At 45.3% G+C, this 18,252-nt stretch overlaps 1 protein-coding gene across 1 annotated transcript in view; it reads right to left on the reverse strand.

Moving 5' to 3' along the window:
- LOC138452822 (adhesion G-protein coupled receptor F3-like) overlaps window positions 1-18,252 on the reverse strand; it is a 496,652-nt gene that overhangs the window by 425,974 nt on the left and 52,426 nt on the right. The window contains exon 2 of the mRNA XM_069605163.1: window positions 7,110-7,152. Within this exon, the coding sequence (XP_069461264.1) occupies window positions 7,110-7,152 (43 nt within the window). The remainder of the gene's footprint in view (window positions 1-7,109; window positions 7,153-18,252) is intronic.

Here is an 18,252-nt window from a genome sequence, read left to right on the forward strand (position 1 = left end):
GTAAAGCAGGGGGTGAGTAAAGCAAGAATTGAGACACGCAGGCCAGGCTCTTTGATCTCAAAGGCAGCAAAGATGGCTTCCGTCATTTTGGCTATGGCAGTATGGCATGTGCCTTCCACCCAGTGACTCTGCCAAGACCATAACATCCTTCAACTGATGCAGAGAATGAGGACACCACAGGTTTTAGGTGCCCCCACTCATCCCTGACAGGAGACTTGGAACCCACCAATCCTGCACCTTTGAATGTATCTGTAAATGGTATGAGCAATGCTCAAACTTCCTTCCATTCTGAATACCCTTCCCTTACATGCCTGAGAAATACTAGGGTTACCCGCCTAAAACAATGGAGCTTGACTGCCTCTTTGGAGCATAAGTCCTGTAGCTTGTAAAGTTTGCCCAGACTGTCAGAATAAGAATAGCAGAAAGCAATACTGTTTATAAGAATATTTAAAGCAGAATTCCAGATTGTTATCTGAACAAGGAGGGCACATCTGATTGTTGCTGAAGCCCAGCACCCCTAAGAAACCCGAATCAGCATTTGAACACTGGCAGCCTGCTGTGAAAACAGCCCCTCAGCTAACACCGACCAGCATTGCTTGCCATCTGCTGAGTTCATGCTCCTCCAGTCCACACTTTGCTCTAGATTACCCCGCTGAAGGGTATCCACCTGCTCACTTGCAAAAACAGATTTTGCCCTCCCAGCCATCTATTTGTCGCACTGCGGCTCCTGAAAGGTCCAGGCTCGGTACCATTTCAAATATACATTACAGTAAAAGAGCCCAACCGGGTGCCATCAAATCACCAGGCAAACTAAACAACTAAGGTAACTGACACTGAGGACTAGAAGCCAATCCGAGGCACACTTGTTACCTTGCCCACCTGGCACTGTGGACCCTAAAGACTGTTCAAGTCCCAATACTTGTCCCCTCAGTTGAGTGTCATGAACTGATTTGAAAAGGAAGATTGTATTGGTTGATCATTTAGGTCACGTGTGGCCCCATGTTGGACTCCCATGTTTAGGGGCACACTATTGGATAGAAAAGGACCAATAATTGAACAATTTACAAGGAAGGAGGCAATGAAAGACATAGATGCCCCTTCATACCAATTGCTGGTGACCCCCATAAACCTACACAGGATGTACACCTGTCACCTGTGCCACAGATAGAATGTGCGTGACTAGAAGCCAGTCTTGAAGAAAGTGCGAAGAGCTTCACAGTATTGTTTTGTGGGAATGGACACAGGTTCTTTGGGCAGAAGGGGCAGGAACTTCACTCTGAAGCAGGCAATGCTTGACTGTTTCTTTAAATTGTAACCCAATTCCGATGCAGTGGATTTTACAATGCAATGCCTGCTCCTTTAACAGGAAACATATTGAAATATATTGGCTCTGGTTGCAGACCTGCGCTGGTGCTTTTAAAGTTAATTGGTATTTGCATCAGCAAATAATCAGATGCAACTTGCATTGCACCTATAACGATGCCAGCATTACACTAAAAATCACAAGGGATACACAGCAATGCACTAAACTTTTTCCAACTCGGACGAGCGAGGTGAGTGCAGCGCAACCGAACTGTGCTCATAAGTAAATTGCTGCCCTCCAGGGCTTTGTGATTGCATTGTTTTGAGGGATATTGTGTTGAATTGTTTGTTTGCTGTGCCCTCTCGTGTCTCCTTTTCTGTCCCGGCCTCCCTCCTCCGGCATCTGTCCCTCCTTCCTGCCCTCCTCCCAAATGATTGGCCTCCTTTTCCTTATCTCTGACTTTCCCTGGGCAGCCTCTGCCCGGCAGTCCCACGGCTAAGGTCCCCTAGGCAAAGGGCAGCTCCTACTTGGCGGCTCCTTGTAAGTGTCTGCAGGTGTCCGCAGGTGACGCCAGTTGCCAGACACCTTTCTTCTGATTACCTTGCTCAACCACCTGGAACCTACAAGCGGTCCTCCACCCCCTGTTGTTTGTAATTTGACTGTATCCGTACCATGTAGCAATTGCATAGTGTAAACTGGGCCTTCTGCCCTCTATTCAGGATTCTCAAACTTAGGTGTGTTTTCTTTCCTGCCTAAGATTGTCCTGTTGCTCACCTTACCTGCCTCTCGCTGTCTTGTCTGCCTACTCTAGTGTCTCCCCTCTCCCTTCCACCTCCCTCCTCTCCCACCTACTCTATGGTGCTCTCTGTCTCTCCTATCTTTTCTAACTGCTTCTCTATAGACTATCCTGCTCTCCTCACTAAATCTGGTAGGTAGAAGTTTAAAAAGGACATCCTGGTCTCCAACCCAGGCCTCCCTATCGCTGACACCTACACCAGTGCCTCCTCCAAGGAAACTCTCACCAACATCCTCTTTATCATTCCTTCACCAGACCTATGGACCCTTCACATAGTCTCTGTACTCTCTCCTTTCTCCTCTTCTCCCACTAATGGTGGCACCAGCTGGGACGCCCTCCTGGCCTCTTTCCACTCCTCTAAGATCATCATTAATGTTTACTCTAATGGGACAGTCTTGGTCCAAGGCCCTCAGGCCAACCTTCACCTCTTTGATAGATGCTTCCAGCACCTCATCAACTTCCTTTCTTCTCCTGCTGTCCCCCCTTCCCTTTCACTGACCACCTCGCCTCCCCCCTCTACCTCCCGCTTGGCTACCTTGCCTTCTCCTTCCCTCTTTGCCCCCTCTCGGGCTCCCTCTTCACCTCCAAAGGGCGTACCTCTGACCTGTACCCCTCCCCGGAAGTCCTTTAAGGATGGCAACCTTCTCCATTTTGTCACTCTAAACTCTTGCTCTGCTTTTAAACACTCCTCTGATATCTGCCGCCTCCTGGAAGAACTTGTCCTCGATGTCCTTGGTCTCACCGAGACATGGTTCATGGCCAGCTCTGTCACTAGCTTTGACACACTCCTACCTGATGGTTACAAGATCCTCTCCGCGCCCAGGTCCAACCGATCTGGTGGGGATGTAGCCCTGATCTTCCCAGAGTGGATTCCTGCCTCTGTCACTTCTATGCAGGCCTACTCCTCTTTTGAATGGCTCGTCTGCAGGCTCTCTCTCTCCCCTTGCCATTCCCTTTCTGTGGCTACTATCTATCGGCCACCTGGTCAGATCTCCTTCCTCTCTGAGTGGGCAGACATCTCCTCCTCACTCCTGGACTCAACCACTCAACTCATCCTTCTTGGAGAACTCAACATCCACCTGGATGCCTCCTGTCCTCCCTCTGGACTATTTCGCAACCTCTGTGACTCTATCTCACTCACTATTCTTACCTCTGGCCCACTCACTCTGCAGGGCATACTCTGGATGTTCTGATCTCCTCAGACATTCCCCTTTCTATCCCTCGCACCACTCCTCTGTCTTGGAGTGATCACTGTTTCCTCTCCTCCCATCTCACCCTCCCACTCCTCAGGCCAAGCCATTCCATCACTGCCTCCCACCTTCTCGGTCATCCGACCCATGAAGCGCGTGTCAGTTGAGGCTTTCCCTGCCACCTTCACACCTCCCTCTCCCCCTTTGGCTGACTCTCACCCTAGACTAGACAGATGTGAGGTCAAACAGACCACATTCTAAGTCACTACATTTACTAACCCACACTGCAAAGAAGTGAATGCAAAGAATTATGGATGAGGTTTTGTTGAGATGCTTTAAACACTGAATATCCCCGGTAACTACGGACAAGCAAAAGGTTTTGTTGATAGCTGTGTTATGCTATTTTTGAATAACATGAATAAAAATTGTAATTGTGCTACATGCATATTGGGTGTTCTCTTATGTACAGACAACTTGCAGTGATCTGTTAAAAGTGCTCTGGATCCATTCCCGGCCAGTGTCAGACAGGTGGGGTTGCCTAAGTCCCCTTTTTTCTCAAATAGCCAATCCCCTCATGACTTAGGCCCCCCTCATAAAAAAGAGGGTCACATTACCCCCTTATATTGCAAATTACTCTCACCCTGACACAGCCCTCTCCAGGCTCCACTCTGCTATCTCTGATACTCTTGATATCCTTGCCCCTGTCATGAGAATTCGCCTGAAACCCAAAACCAAGTGCAACTCCTGGTACGACTCAGACCTCGTCACCCTAAAACGCAAGTGCAGAGTGGCCGAAAGGAAATGCCGTTCATCATGTACATCCTCTGACAAACTGGCCTGCTGCAAAGGCAATACCGGCTCTCTGTCCTAACCAAGAAGAGAGCTCATATCCAAGCCCGCGTCTCGGCGGCATCTAACAACTCAACTGAACTCTTTAAAATCTTCAAGGAACTGGCCAATCCTGCCGCAGTCGCTACCTCTCCGTCCCTTCCCAGGCCCTCTGCACTGCACTGGCATCTCACTTCATCTCAAAAACTCAGGACATCCTGTCCTCTCTTTTTCCTCTCCTCTCCCTCCCCCTACTCCCTGCTCTTCATCTGGCCCTTCTGCAGCCACCTCTCCTCCCTCCTTCTCTGCCTTTCCTCTGTTCTCCGCTGACGAGGTTTTTAGACAAGTCTGATCTATGAAAGTCTCTTCAAAACAGTTTCACCCCTGCCCCTCCAAAACTATCAAATCAACTCCCTTGCTCCTGCTGTGGCAGATTTCTGCAATCACTCCTTCACTACTGAAGTCTTCCCATCCCCCCTGAAGCACTTCCTTGTGCACCCTCTTCTTAAGAAACCCTCTGCCGACCCCTCCTGCCTGGCTAACTATCGCCCAATATCTATCACTCCCTTCCTGGGCAAGCTCCTGGAGGAACTGGCCATCTCCCAGCTTAATCTCCACACTGAATCTGTTGGTTGTCTTCACGACCATCAGTCTAGCTTCAGAGCTTCCAGAAGCATGGTATTTGCTCTCCTGAAAATCTGTGAAGACCTGCTCTCCAACTTTGACTCTAGCACCCCTTGCGTCCTCATCCTGCTGGATCTCTCTTCTGCCTTTGACACTGTCAACCATGCCATCCTGCTCAACCATCTCCGTAATAACCTGGGTATCACTGGTCAGGCTCTGGCATGGCTGACCTCTTTCCTCTCCAACCGACCCTCCCAAGTCCAACTTGGGTCCTTCCTCTCTGTTATCTTTTTCTCTACATGTGGTGTCCCCCAGGGGTCAACCTCTCTCCCTGGCTGTTCATCAAATACCTGGCACTCCTTGCCCACCGCATCGCTGCTCTCTGCCCCAACTTTCAGTGTTATGCGGATGACACTGAACTCATTTTCAGGCTACCCTTGGCCTCCTCCTCTCCTTCCTTCATCTCTGTCTGTCTGCTATCCAGGAGTGGTGTGCCGCCAATGACCTCTGCCTTAGTGCCAGTAAGACTGAGATTCTCCTCATCGGTACACCCATTCCCTCCTTTCCTGTAGCTCTCTGGCCAGCCTCGCTTGGTCCTCTGCCTACTCCCACCTGCAAGGCTAAAAACCTCTGGACTCCACACTCTCCTTCTCTCCCCACATCTCTGACGTCTCTAAGAAGTCACACTACCAGCTGCACCTCCACAGAGGTATTCTTCCTTTCCTCTCCTTCATCCAGAAGCTCACTGTCTCTGCCTGCTTCTACTCTCCACCCTCTGCAACTTATCCAGAACAGGACTGCAAGACTTGTCCTTGGCCTCAAGCCGAAGGATCGTATCTCTCCAGGATTGAAATCTCTGCACTGGCTACAAGTGGCTGCGAGGATTAAGTTTAAAACCCTCTGCATCGTCCACAAGGCCGTCTGATGTCTTGGGCCTCAATACCTTCAACTCTCTCTTCCCAGATATCTTCCTTCTGGAGCTCTTTGCTCATCCACCTCCAACTCCCTCAGGGTCAGTCGCTTCTCCAAGCAACAAGTTGGTGGTAGATCTCTTTCTTCGGCTGGGGCCTCCCTCTGGAACAGCCTCCCTGCCCCCCTTAAACTTGAGGAGAACCATCTCCCATTCCGGAAGCACCTCAAAACCTTTCTCTTTGCTTCTGCTTTTTCTTCACCTCTCCTGACCTTCTGCCTGTAAGCGGTAAGGCACTGGCTATCTGGATGCCCTCTGACCGCAGGCCCAGGTCTCTCCCGCGCCAAGCGTCACACACCTGCACTGCCCACCTGGCAACCCCCGCACTTGGGGACTGTTTCTGTATCCCTACAGTCTCCCTTCCAGCTCTTGACACCTGATGTCTGCACTTACCCATGCACTTGCCACATGCTGGCATTTACTTATTGTTATTATTTATTCCTATGTATTTAACTGTTGCTGCCTCCTTCCCACGCACTTGCAAGATTTGAATGACACCTGGCCAAGTAGGATCGTTATCCGTCATCCCTTTGTTCCCCTCCCTTGCCTCGTCGCACCTTGAAACACATATGTATAGGTGCGTTATAAATGCTATATCACATCATATCATAAACATATCATAAACTGACTAGAAAGATTGAAATAATACAAGTGAAAACAGAATTAAGAAGTAATCTCGAAGTGTGAAAATCAATTAGCATTAACTCAGAAAGTCATACATTTAAGTCCAATCATTTGCTTGTTGTGTATTTTGTGAATATGTAAATAAAACAGCAATGGAGATATGTATTACTTAATTATAATTTTACTTGAAAAAAGTGTTCTGAAACAGTTCTATGAAAGCATTCCAAATGGATGTCTTTTAATAAATCCTTTGTATAGCTTATATTTATATCCTTTAATGAGTTGGTGGATCTTTGGTGCACATAATATGCCTGAGTACAATGACAGCAGTAAGTGTAGGAGGTGGGGGTATAAGAGTGACGCAGTATGACGTAGGTTCTTTTTTCCATTGGTGGCCGTCATTTCGATGCATTATACATTGCACCAGAAAATCCATTGCATACACTCTCTGAAACAGTAAGACCTTCCTGAGGCATACCATTACTACTGATTGACTCACATGCACTGTTGTCCTACAGCCAAGATATCGGGAAGATATTGCCAAGGTATTGCAGAATGGGCCAGCGGTAAAGTATTTTGACCCATGCAATGAGTGTTGCATTTAATGCCAACGTCTTGTCAATCAATGGATCTTGGTAGGTAGTATAGTAATATGTGAAATTTGATGGATTAAATATGCGTCATCAAAATGGAAATCGTGGGGGGAGGGGTGTAGATGCATGAAATCTAACTAGGCTTTTTAAGACGTTGGTGGGAGACTGCGCGTGATCTTACCTGCCAGCGCCCTCTTGCTTCTGAGGTGGTCATCATCCATTGCCTACCAGAAAGAGAAGACTGTTGATGACTTCCAACAATGATACATTCAACATGACAGTTTGATCGGAAATAAAACACACGTTAGAGGGTTGATAAAACTGTATACAAAATATCAAGAAGCATAATTTCCTAATAAGGCCATTTACTCATTTTCTTTCTGATTTAATCACATATATCCTTTTCTACCCAAAATGTGCACTCCCGCTTTCTGTGTGTTTGTGCTGGGCACGCATGTGCAGATCTCACGCCTAAGGGTTCATGGTTGCGCATTATAAATAAATTAAAGTATAAAAGTAAAGTAAACATCTGCTCACATTTCCTCCTGCTCACGGGAACCAGTTTCTGTCCAAGGTATGGAAAAAGCTTATTGGTAATTGGGCGAACATTGTCATGTTTCCATGCATAGAAATATGTCTTTTACTGGATGGATTAAAAGCCAACAGCCTTAACTAGCTTAGTTGTGTGAGTTGCATGCACATATCTTATTGTGGACTCTTCTCTTACTGCTCAGGTGCCCAGTATTGCCATTTGAGGAATATCTGGACGGTATTCTATTGAGAAGTCGTATTCCTTTCAAGATTGACAAAGCTGCACCTGACCTTTTTCCCTGCAAATACTCGTGTACTGCCCATCACCACAGAGGGAGTTCTTTAACACAGAGATCACTCACTCACTCACTCACTCACTCACTCACTCACTCTGCTAAAACATTAACAATTTACAGTAGTTCTCATTGCCATTTGTAAATATATTAGTGGTTTTTCTGCTAAAATGCGCCATTAAAGTAACATGAATCTTTTCCATGATAGGAGCTGGTGACGATCTGCATCACAGCTCACACACATGGCCCAGCTTTTTGGGTGGGGACTATGGGTGTACTAAACATCTACTTCAAATAATTATTAAGTCAAATTCCGCCTGTGAAGAAAAGCTATTTGGGTACGGCCGATTCATTTCTTGCTATTTGGCTACTGCCGAATGCTTTGCCTTCTCATTTGCATGCAAAGTAACCCCTCAAAGAGGCATGTATGGAATGCAGATTGCAAAAGAGAACGTGATTAAAGATTGTCTTACAGCATCCCTGATTAAATAGAAATCACCCACGGTATTGGAGACCAGGACGGCAAAAGGTAGTCAGTTATATGCCAGACAGAGTGACATGCCCACCTGTAAAAGGCCCCTCAGAGGAACCTTATGTTGGGTAGATGGCTCCAGTTGCTCTATGGTCCATCTGTCAGAGGGAGTATAGAACGATAGGTGTGAGGACTCTTTGTATGGGACATATTGAGCGGGCAATCCTGTGTTGGTGAAATTGATAGGAGGAGTGGATATTTGGAAATAAGAACACTGATAACAAATGGGCTCTCCTTTCTACGTCAATAAGGCTGGGGGTGAGTCATAAAATGTCGGAGAGTGCAAGATGTGGCAGAAGTTTTCCAACCCATATTGGCTTCTTGGGAGAACTTGCTTATACGGAAAGCTCTTCAATATCATTGCAGGCCACTGATGTAAGAGATACAAGAACTTATCAGTGCGGCCAGAGAGAGCTAAAGAGCACTGTATCTGCTGGTGTTCTGGCCTGAAAGGTTAAAGAGTGAGAGACATTGAAACATGGATCTTTCAACAACACCTGATCCAGGACTAATTCCAATGGACGCACCTACGGACGCATGGACCTCACAGTACTATGCATCCCAAATGCCGGCTACCCACACTCTGTAGAGTGCTCCGCTGCTCTCGAGCTAGGTCCATGCTTTAAACAATAAAATACAAAACAAAATAAATAAATGTGTAGAGCCTTGCCTCCTCTAGTTTGATGGGGAGGAGATGGGGTAAGTGGACATGGATTCACAGATTTGGTGAAATGGAGGGACTGCTCAGCAGGCAAATGCTTTCTTAAACCTTAACCCCTTAAGTGCTAAGTGAGAGTATGCCGATTCGAGCGCGATTCTACACATGCTGCACATCTCACACTAATCCCCATCTGCTGAAAGGGAGGTAAGGCTAAGGTTTACATGAACTGTAAAGATGATCTGCAATGTATGGAACAGATTAATTCAACTCTTGTAAAGCGTATCATTCGTCTCCATTGTTCAGCTATTATCCCTCTGCCACCCCCTTCCACCTTCCTTAAGTCAGCTGCAAGTCGTGTCAGCCCAGTCCACGATGCCCAGTCAGCCTTGCTGAAGCATGAGATCCGTCATGTACTGCAACCCAAGGCTGCAGAAATATGCATTCTGAACGCTGCATGGAATGTGGCCACACATCTGACAAGAAACATATCCTGCACTTAAAGCAATATCTGGCGTGATACCTTTGCCCCCATGGTGCCCGCAGGGATTCCACACGAAACTCATCCTCCCAGTGCTTCAGTAGGAAAGTGCAAGGAGTCCGGGGACCGCACGCCAGTTCCACTAATGGAAGTACATCCCCCACAATCCGATTGGTGTGTGCATGCGCATGGAGCGAAACCTCAATGCAACGGTCACATGGACCCGAATGCAGGTTCACTTGGCGAAGCCGAACACTGCCAATCCGCTCCCCGTTGCATCCGCAATAATGCCACCTCCTCTGCCCTACGCGCGCATATTGCAATCAGCCTCCCCATTCCATGGCACAAGGCAATGGCCACAGGAGCAAACAAGCAGGCAGCTCGATGCCTTTGCAAGCACCAAAAGCCCGCCCCACACTCCACCTCTCTGCCTCCCGCCTCGCCAACGTCTGCTCAGGAGAGCATCAGGCAGCAAGTTAATTCTCAGGAATTACAAACTGTGCTCCTGGTCCTGCCTCAACCTAACGATGACACTGCCACAAACTACAGTAATGAGGAACCGTTGCCTCAGGATACGCACTAATGTGGCCTCATCCAGTACTCACGTGGTGATCTCCAACCCACCTACTGCCTCCATAAACCCCAAGGCAAGTGCACAGCTGCCCTCCATAAATATTATCAATTGTTCCCATAGCTCTACCGTTGGAATTACCTCAACTTTCTCATGCTCGGCAGGCAGCCATAACCCTATCCACTGGGCAAATCCCAACTATAGTATGCCGCCCTGACCACCAAAGGCAACTAAAAAGTCAACTCTAAGCCCACATATAGGATGCACGACTTCCATCATCTCCCTACCTAATAAGCCCCAAACATTTGCAGACTCCAATGATTATCTCAACAAGAGAAATGGGGAGGCCACACCACACAGTAGCCTTCCAAACCACGCCTCACCTAGATACCAGTCACCTCCCATCCCAATTCTCCAACTCCCTCATAAAGAGGTCACCCCCATTGACTAATTTGCTCTGACCACTGTCATTTGGCCCCTCCTGACTTGCGCCCTCATCAATGCTCGCTCCTTACCTGCCCATGCACTATATATAAATGATCTCATCACCAAACACAACCTTGATGCACTTGCCATCTCTGAGTCCTGGCTACATGAGCCCTCTAGCCCTGCCCTATCCCTAGCCATCCCCACTGGATATACTATCTTCTGGAATGACAAGCCCACCTCCAGGGAAGGTGGGTTCGGCCTGATAGCTGGGGACTCCCTTCCATTTAGACAGATTAACACCTCCATCGATGGCAACACAGACCTCTTATCTCTTAAACTCCCACCCTCACCCACTTGCTCCATCACCATCCATCTTATATACCGCCCACCCGGCCCTTCACAGAACTTTGAGGCAAACCTACTCTACATCCTTCAGGATAACTTAAAAGCCTCCTCCAGAATGATCTTACTAGGAGACCTAAATCTGGGCATTCATGACCCTAATGACCCCCGAGCCACGTCGCTATCTAAAGCCCTTGATACCCTAGGCTTCAGTCAGTGCATCACTTAACCCACACACATGAAAGGACGCACTCTAGACTGGATTTCCGACCATAACTGTGAGGTTTCTACCAGCACCATCACCCCATGCTCGTGGTCAGACCACCACATCATCCACTTCTCTATCCCACAGCCCAAAAAACCCAAAATTGTACCCAATCCACTACTTCCTGCAGTTACGCACAGCTCCCGAAAGCTCACCACAGATAACATCCTATCTCTGCTCGACACCCATGCCTCCAGCACCCATTCACCACTGACCCCAAGTCTTTAGTGGACATATACACCTCAACCCTTTTGAAAGCAGTGAACTTCATGGACCCCTAGTTCCACACAAAACCAAATCCATCAGACATTGCAACTCCTGGTTTACCCACACCTGCTAAAACTATGCAATCAGAAATGGCAAGTGCAGCTAACCTAGCTAGAGAATCCCATTGACACCTTGAAAGAAGACTTCACCAGAATCTCCAAACTTTATAAATCCACCATAATCACTGCAAAATCGAAATCCTTCGATACCAGAATTAGCAGTGGTAATTCAGACACCAAATAGATCTTTACCGTCTTCATGGAACTGTAATCTCCAGTCTCAGCCCTCTCTTCCATCACTAAAGATGAAACTTGGTGCTCGGACATCCAAGCAGCATTATTAGCTAAAATTGACACCCTTAACAAGAAAATCCTCTTACAACAAGCCAAATTCCACAAAGACCCCAAAGCCACAAGCTCTAGCTTCACACCCCCCTTCCCTTCCCCCCCCAGTTCTTCTTCAGAGACCTATCAGAAACAGAAGTCATAAAGTTAATTAAAAGTCTGAAACCCTCAAAATGCAAAGGCGATGTATGCCCCTCATCAAAGACTGGGTTGAGATACTAGCCACCTTCATCACGGCCTTCATAAACGCCTCCTTCCCAAAAAGCACTGTCCCAGCCAGCCTCAAAGAAGCGTGGGTCCTCCCACTCCTAAAAAACATCCTTAGACCCAGCTATTCCCTCCAACTATAGGCCAATCACCACTGTCCCCTTCTTACTAAAAATACTAGATCGGGCAGCCTACCTGCAGGTTCAGCAGTTCCTTGAGGACAACAAAATCCTGGGGATGTGGCAATTGGGTTCCTGCCCCAGCCACGGCACTGAATCGGCCCTTCTAAATCTAAAAAATCAGCGAGATGAGATTAGGGATGAGGGCAACCCTGCCCTTCCTCCTAGACTTATCAGCGGCATTCGACCTGGTCAACCACCAAATCCTTCGCCACCTCCTCACCACCTATGCCAATTTCTCCCCACCAGCCAGCCCCTGGATCGCATCCTGCCTGGAAGGACGAGTCATGAGGGTCTTCTCAGAGATCACTAACGCCTCACCTTCCCCCATCCCATTTGGAATATCGCAAGGGTCATGCTTCTCCCCGACCCTATACAACATCTTTACCAGACCCCTATTTAACATCCTGGACACACTCAACATAGCCTACACCAACTATACTGACGACACCCAAATCAAAATCCCACTCTCAGGCAACTACGCAGATGATTCCAACACCCTCAACAATATCTATTCCATAATACAGGCCTGGATGGCAGCCAACCATCTTTACCTTAACAGCGACAAAACTGATATCTTAATTGTCGGCCCACTGAATGCCCTAAAAAATCTCAACAACCAATACACCGCCTTCCTGATTGACAATTGCTCAGTTCCCGTCTCAAACAGAGTAAATACTCTAGGGGTTTACCTCAACGCCTCACTCACTATGTCCAGACAGGTAAGCGCAATTGCCTCCTCAGCAGCCTATGCGATGAATGTCCTAAATGCGGCCAGACTCTTCCTCTCTAACAACAGTTGTCTAACCATTGCCCATGCAATCATTGGGTCCAGGATTGATTATTGCAATGCTCTATTCATAGACACCACCTCTGATACCATCCACAAACTCACAGTCATCCAAACTAACGCCCTCAGAGTAGCCCTTAATGTCCCTAAACGAGAAAATATCTCCTGAGCAAGAAGAGACTTACATTGGCTCCCCATCCAGGAGCGCCTCACCTTCAAAACTCTATCCATTGCCCATAAATGCCTTTGCAAGACAGTCGCATACCTCTCCCAAAAAATACCAAAACTCACTTCTCAAGACCCACCAGGACACCCTACACTGATCACCTATTTGTGCCCAAAGTAAAGAGATGCTAAGCCGGTGGCTCAAGTTTCCCCTACCTAGCTGCTTAACTTTGCAACTGTGTAACTGCCCCCTCCCCACTCCCTGAGGGGAAAAATCCTACTGGGTCTTCCACAAAGCGCTCAAAACTCAGCTCATCTCGTAACCCATAACTCCCCATGTCCCCCAATCTGACCTGCCAGAAAACTAAGAAAACTAACCATGTTACACTACCTCACTGTGTGATAATGTCACTTGGTTAATATGTACCTGTGTTAATATGTAGCTGTGTTACCCTTGGTAATGTTTTACAAAATCATGATCAGAATCTGTACCTGTAACAATGTCTCAATGCCCATGGGTTGTATGTGTGCTATAGAAATGAAATAAATAAATGTTCATCCTACATTCCCATAGGAAAACATTGTTTTCTCCGCCCACTCCTGCAGTTAAGTGCTAAGGTTTTGGACAGATTAAGACACATTTCAAGCTTTCATACATGTGTTAGAGATCTTTTCGGGCTATATTTAGTATCTGGTGGTATTTTGTGGTATTTTGGTATTGTGGTATTTTGTTAGCTCTTGGTAATATATTGTGGTAAACTTATTGGATGATTTTATTTAGTGGTGAGACTAACTTCAGAACACTACCTAAAAATTATTTTACCAGGGTCACTAATGGTAAACAAGTACTGGATTTAGTACACTATAAATAATTAACTCATCCCCTCCTGTGGCCTCTTATCTACAATACCATTCTTTTATGCCCTTGTGGCTTGCATCCCAGAATACATTAACCATGCAAATGAAATACAAAACATTCATTCAGCCTCTCAGAGTAAAACAAATTATAGTGAGACTAAATGACCTTTTTTTCGAGTTGTTATTCTTTCTTAGAAACTAGAAATATGCAAGTTACACAAAATGACATGTGCACCCACGTTGTAATTCAAACATAAGGAAAGCTTTTCCTGCAATGGATTTCAATGTTCTATCTGCGATAATGTCCAGAGTTCTGCCTGTCATTGGCCTTGAACTTTGCAACAATACTGGCAGAACCACTCACTCAGAATTTTATCGCAGCACAAATTGGAGAAATATGAACACAGTTTTACATACACAAATGTTATTATGCAGTGCCTAGAAATGAAAGAACTTATTTAACCTATGTTACCTAGTATCAAACATCCCCTTTAAAATGCTCCTCAATTAATGCATAATTATTATATTATTATAATAATTATTATATTATACTTAGATCCAGCTGGCGATATTCTCCGACTCAGCCTGGAAGTAACCCACAAAGTTCTTCCCCAGACTTTCTGCGTGCCACACTCAGAGTCCACCATAGATAAGGGTGCTCGAGACTGCAGCTCTTCTGATGACTGCCAACCCAGGAAAGAGACAGATAGCCCACAAGAAAGTCAACCTGCAGCACTGCTGGCAAGAGAACAGGAACTCGGCCTGCCCAGGAACCAACACCCTCTCAGTCTTTCTGCTTGTCAGTGAGCGAGTGAATGACCCAGCCCTTTCTGCTTCAAGCTTTTTTCTAAAACTCATGTGTCATTCAAAGAACCTCCCCTTGACAAACCAGCCCATTAAATAGCATGTGATTTCCTTTGTGCCTTTGACCGAGATTCAAACTTCAGCACTGAAGAGAAAATGTTACATTCATCTGGTGCTCTTCCTCCTTTTTCATATATGAACAATGGAGTCAGTTTGAATAAATAAACTTGCATCTCAACCCAGTCACATATTCACTGCAAAACAAATCTACTTCCACATTTTTTACATTTCCAGTTGGCTTTGCGCAGTTCAAATATCTTTACATTCTATGAAATGGGTCACTTTGCCCCACTGCACTAATGTTTTGCACTAAATTGCATTGAATAATAGTCGAGGAGTAGGTTATTGGGTCCTAGAGTATTAGTAGAATTAGCATGTCGATTTTATTTCGTTGCATTTAGTCTATTGCTGTGGTGTGCTCCAAATGATAAAACCTGGGTTAAATTCAAATTGGCTAGCATGTGCTTTTTGCGTTATAATACTGACATCTAATAGACACAGCTTGAGGCTCACCCATGAGTCTCACACCCTCGGCCCTAGTTAAAATTCAAAGCTTTGTTAAAAAGTGGATGATGAAATGCAGAGCTACATTGTTGAAATTCAGAATGTGTGATAGAAATATGTTTGTTTTTTTAAAGTAATTCAATGTCTATATTTTACGCGGATTCTCATTTTTGAAGTGAACTTTTGTTCAGATAACAGGCTCCTAACTGCCAAGGATTGTGAGAGAAACATTCAATGTTTCCTCATCAGACTGTGTGCTGGCCAGCCTGCAACAAATGTGTAATTGAAGCTTATTATTAGAAAAGCTATTTAATGTGTGCAAGGTCGCTAATTAAAAGTATTTTATCCATGTTCAAGTATAAGCCACTGTAAAGTAGTACAGTATAATGCAACTGTTTGGTAATTTTCTGAATTTCAACATTTTATAAAGCCACAACAGAGGAAAAAGAACTGGATTTGTGCTCTTATTATGTGTCTGAATTATTGTTAGCACATAGACTGCGGTCCAATAAGTCATACCTCTGCTCCAATCCTATTGATCAGCTCTATCAACCTCTCTGGGAGAGTGTCCCTCTTTTGGCCTCTGATGAGGAGGGTAGGGGGAGTTGATAGATGGAGACCGCTTATCTCACTTGTTCCTTGCACTAGCAGACAGAAGCCATTAATACGGATCTGTGTGTCTGATCGCGAACATTTTGTTTGCGGGTGGATTGCCCGCAGTGTAACTGCTTGGGCCTCCGTTTTGACCGTTCATTAAAAACAGGGGTCTGAGCAGTTTTTGTCCCCCACCGCCATTGTTAACGATGCGGGGGAGACCCCCGCACTCCCAACCCCCAACATTCCGAACATGGGGAGTGGGCGACACCCCCGCAACACCCACTCCTCATGTTTGGTATTTTCGCCCCCGCCACCAAAACAGTAACACCCAAATCGAACAAAACGTCCATATGGACAATTTTTCTCGATTAAATTGAGTGCTACCATTAATACATGTTATTGTAGTTGCAGGGAACGTTTAAAAGTTACCACTTGAACGTCCTCCAACCAAAAAGAGATTGCAATGGATGTTATTCAGAACATTAATTGGAAATTGCTAGATCGATTCTGTTCATTTCAACCTAACTTTTTGCATTTGTGAAGCCCGCTACTTTGAGTAGCACTAGTTTTGCATGTGAAACATCCTTCTGTACATTTGTTCCCTGTTCTTTTGCTAATCAGTTATTTTCTGGATTATATGCTTTCAATAAAGAGGTTACATTGATAGGAATAAAGAGAAACAAATGAAACATGGGAACTCAATTACATTTATTGAAAATTGTAGATATGTTATATCTAATCCTGCGCTATCCCTCTTTCTTTCTGATTATTATATGTTTATCTCCACTATGCTACTTTGTCTCAAACAACCTCACAGCTATTCATAATGATGTATACGGTTATAGGTGAAAGGATCAAATGCAAAGGATCGAAATGTAAAAGTTTAGAGTCAAAAGGACCGGGGAAAAAAAGGTCAATTTTTAAAACAATTTTTTTGGGGGGGGGTCCCCCACGCAAACCCCTGTTTTTGGTATAAAAAACACTTTTTTTTCCTAAACGGAAACCAAAAAAAAAATACATTTTAAAAAATGTATTCGACCTTTTTTTTCCGGTGATTTTGACTCTCAACTATTGAATTCGATCCTTTTGTTTTCAATCCTTTGGCTGGACACCGATGTATACATATAAAGAGCAGAACACTTGTTTTGAGATAATTTGAGTGCTCTCCTCTATCAATATTTCACCATATATAAAAAGCCAGAACAATGTCATATTCACTTAGATCTGAATATTTTACTACTGGCAAAAGTAGTCCTCATAAACAATGTGCTGTTTGATAGGTATCTCTTTACCAACTGTTTCCAAAGGATTACAAATCTTTGTTACTAATTTGTCAGTTCAACATGAACACCAGTTGGGGCACTGATGTGCAGTAAGCGAATGAGGACTTGAGCATCCTCTGCTCCAAGGTGGCCACTGACATCCTGCAAATTAAATCCTGGTTGCCCGACAAATCTGAACTGGGGTGCTCTACCCAGCCCTTTAAGACAAAGTAGAAATACTTTGAGATGGATGGGGATGCAGAAGATACTCAAACATCAATAATCAAACTAACTCGGGAAGTTGGCAAATCAAAGCTGTTTTATTTGCAATTGTCTAAAACAGGGAGTTACAACGCACATCAACGGACGTTCGATGGTGTTCTCTCAACAAATCTTATAAAAAAGCATCTTAAATAGCAAAAACTCATAATTGCTGATGTCATCGTCTGTGGAATACTACAAAAACTTACTGGAGAAAGTGATTGGGTCTCAGGGACCATCTAGGTATAAGTTCCATACTGGTCTAAGAAAGTTATAGGGTCTCTAGTATCAAGAGGGGCAATTAAGCCCTCCCCTCAAATAGGTCACTATGAACGTCATCAAATACACAACTTTGTCTACTTGTTTTTCTTTGCATCTGTACACGTGTAAAATGACTTAATGTCTTCATCATTTATGTAGCATAAGCATCTTCATCTCGATCCCGAAATGTTGTTTATCTTCAATACTTTCTTAACCCCTTATAGAATGTTTATGTTCTCTTGCCTCTGAATCTCTTCTGGGTGCATCAGCCCTGTTTTGTGTGACGTCACCACTGTTCCCTTTCCCTCACTTCTCCCACTTCTTCTGGGATTTCATTCAAATGAGCATCATATTATCGTGTATGCAGGTATGGCTTTCTCAATGGGAACCTCCTTGCTTCCAGGATTCTCCTTGGTATTGGTATCTTCATTGGCACTGTACGTATTTCACATTCTTGTTCCCAGCATATAGGCAACATGGGCACGATGCTTGCGGTGGGGGTACTTGGCTCCTTCTCTACAAATTGCAAGGGGATTTCTACATTACTGGTGGTGGGAAACGGCAAACACTGTTTGCTTCAACCCCGAACAAAATCAGTGTCAGTAAACCTCTTATCCACTGCTTGATCGGAGTGAGTGTAGAAGACGGCGCCATCTTGGTCTG

Source organism: Ambystoma mexicanum, chromosome 4p (genome assembly GCF_040938575.1).
Source record: "Ambystoma mexicanum isolate Mex_15411 chromosome 4p, UKY_AmexF1_1, whole genome shotgun sequence".
Taxonomy (NCBI): domain Eukaryota; kingdom Metazoa; phylum Chordata; class Amphibia; order Caudata; family Ambystomatidae; genus Ambystoma; species Ambystoma mexicanum.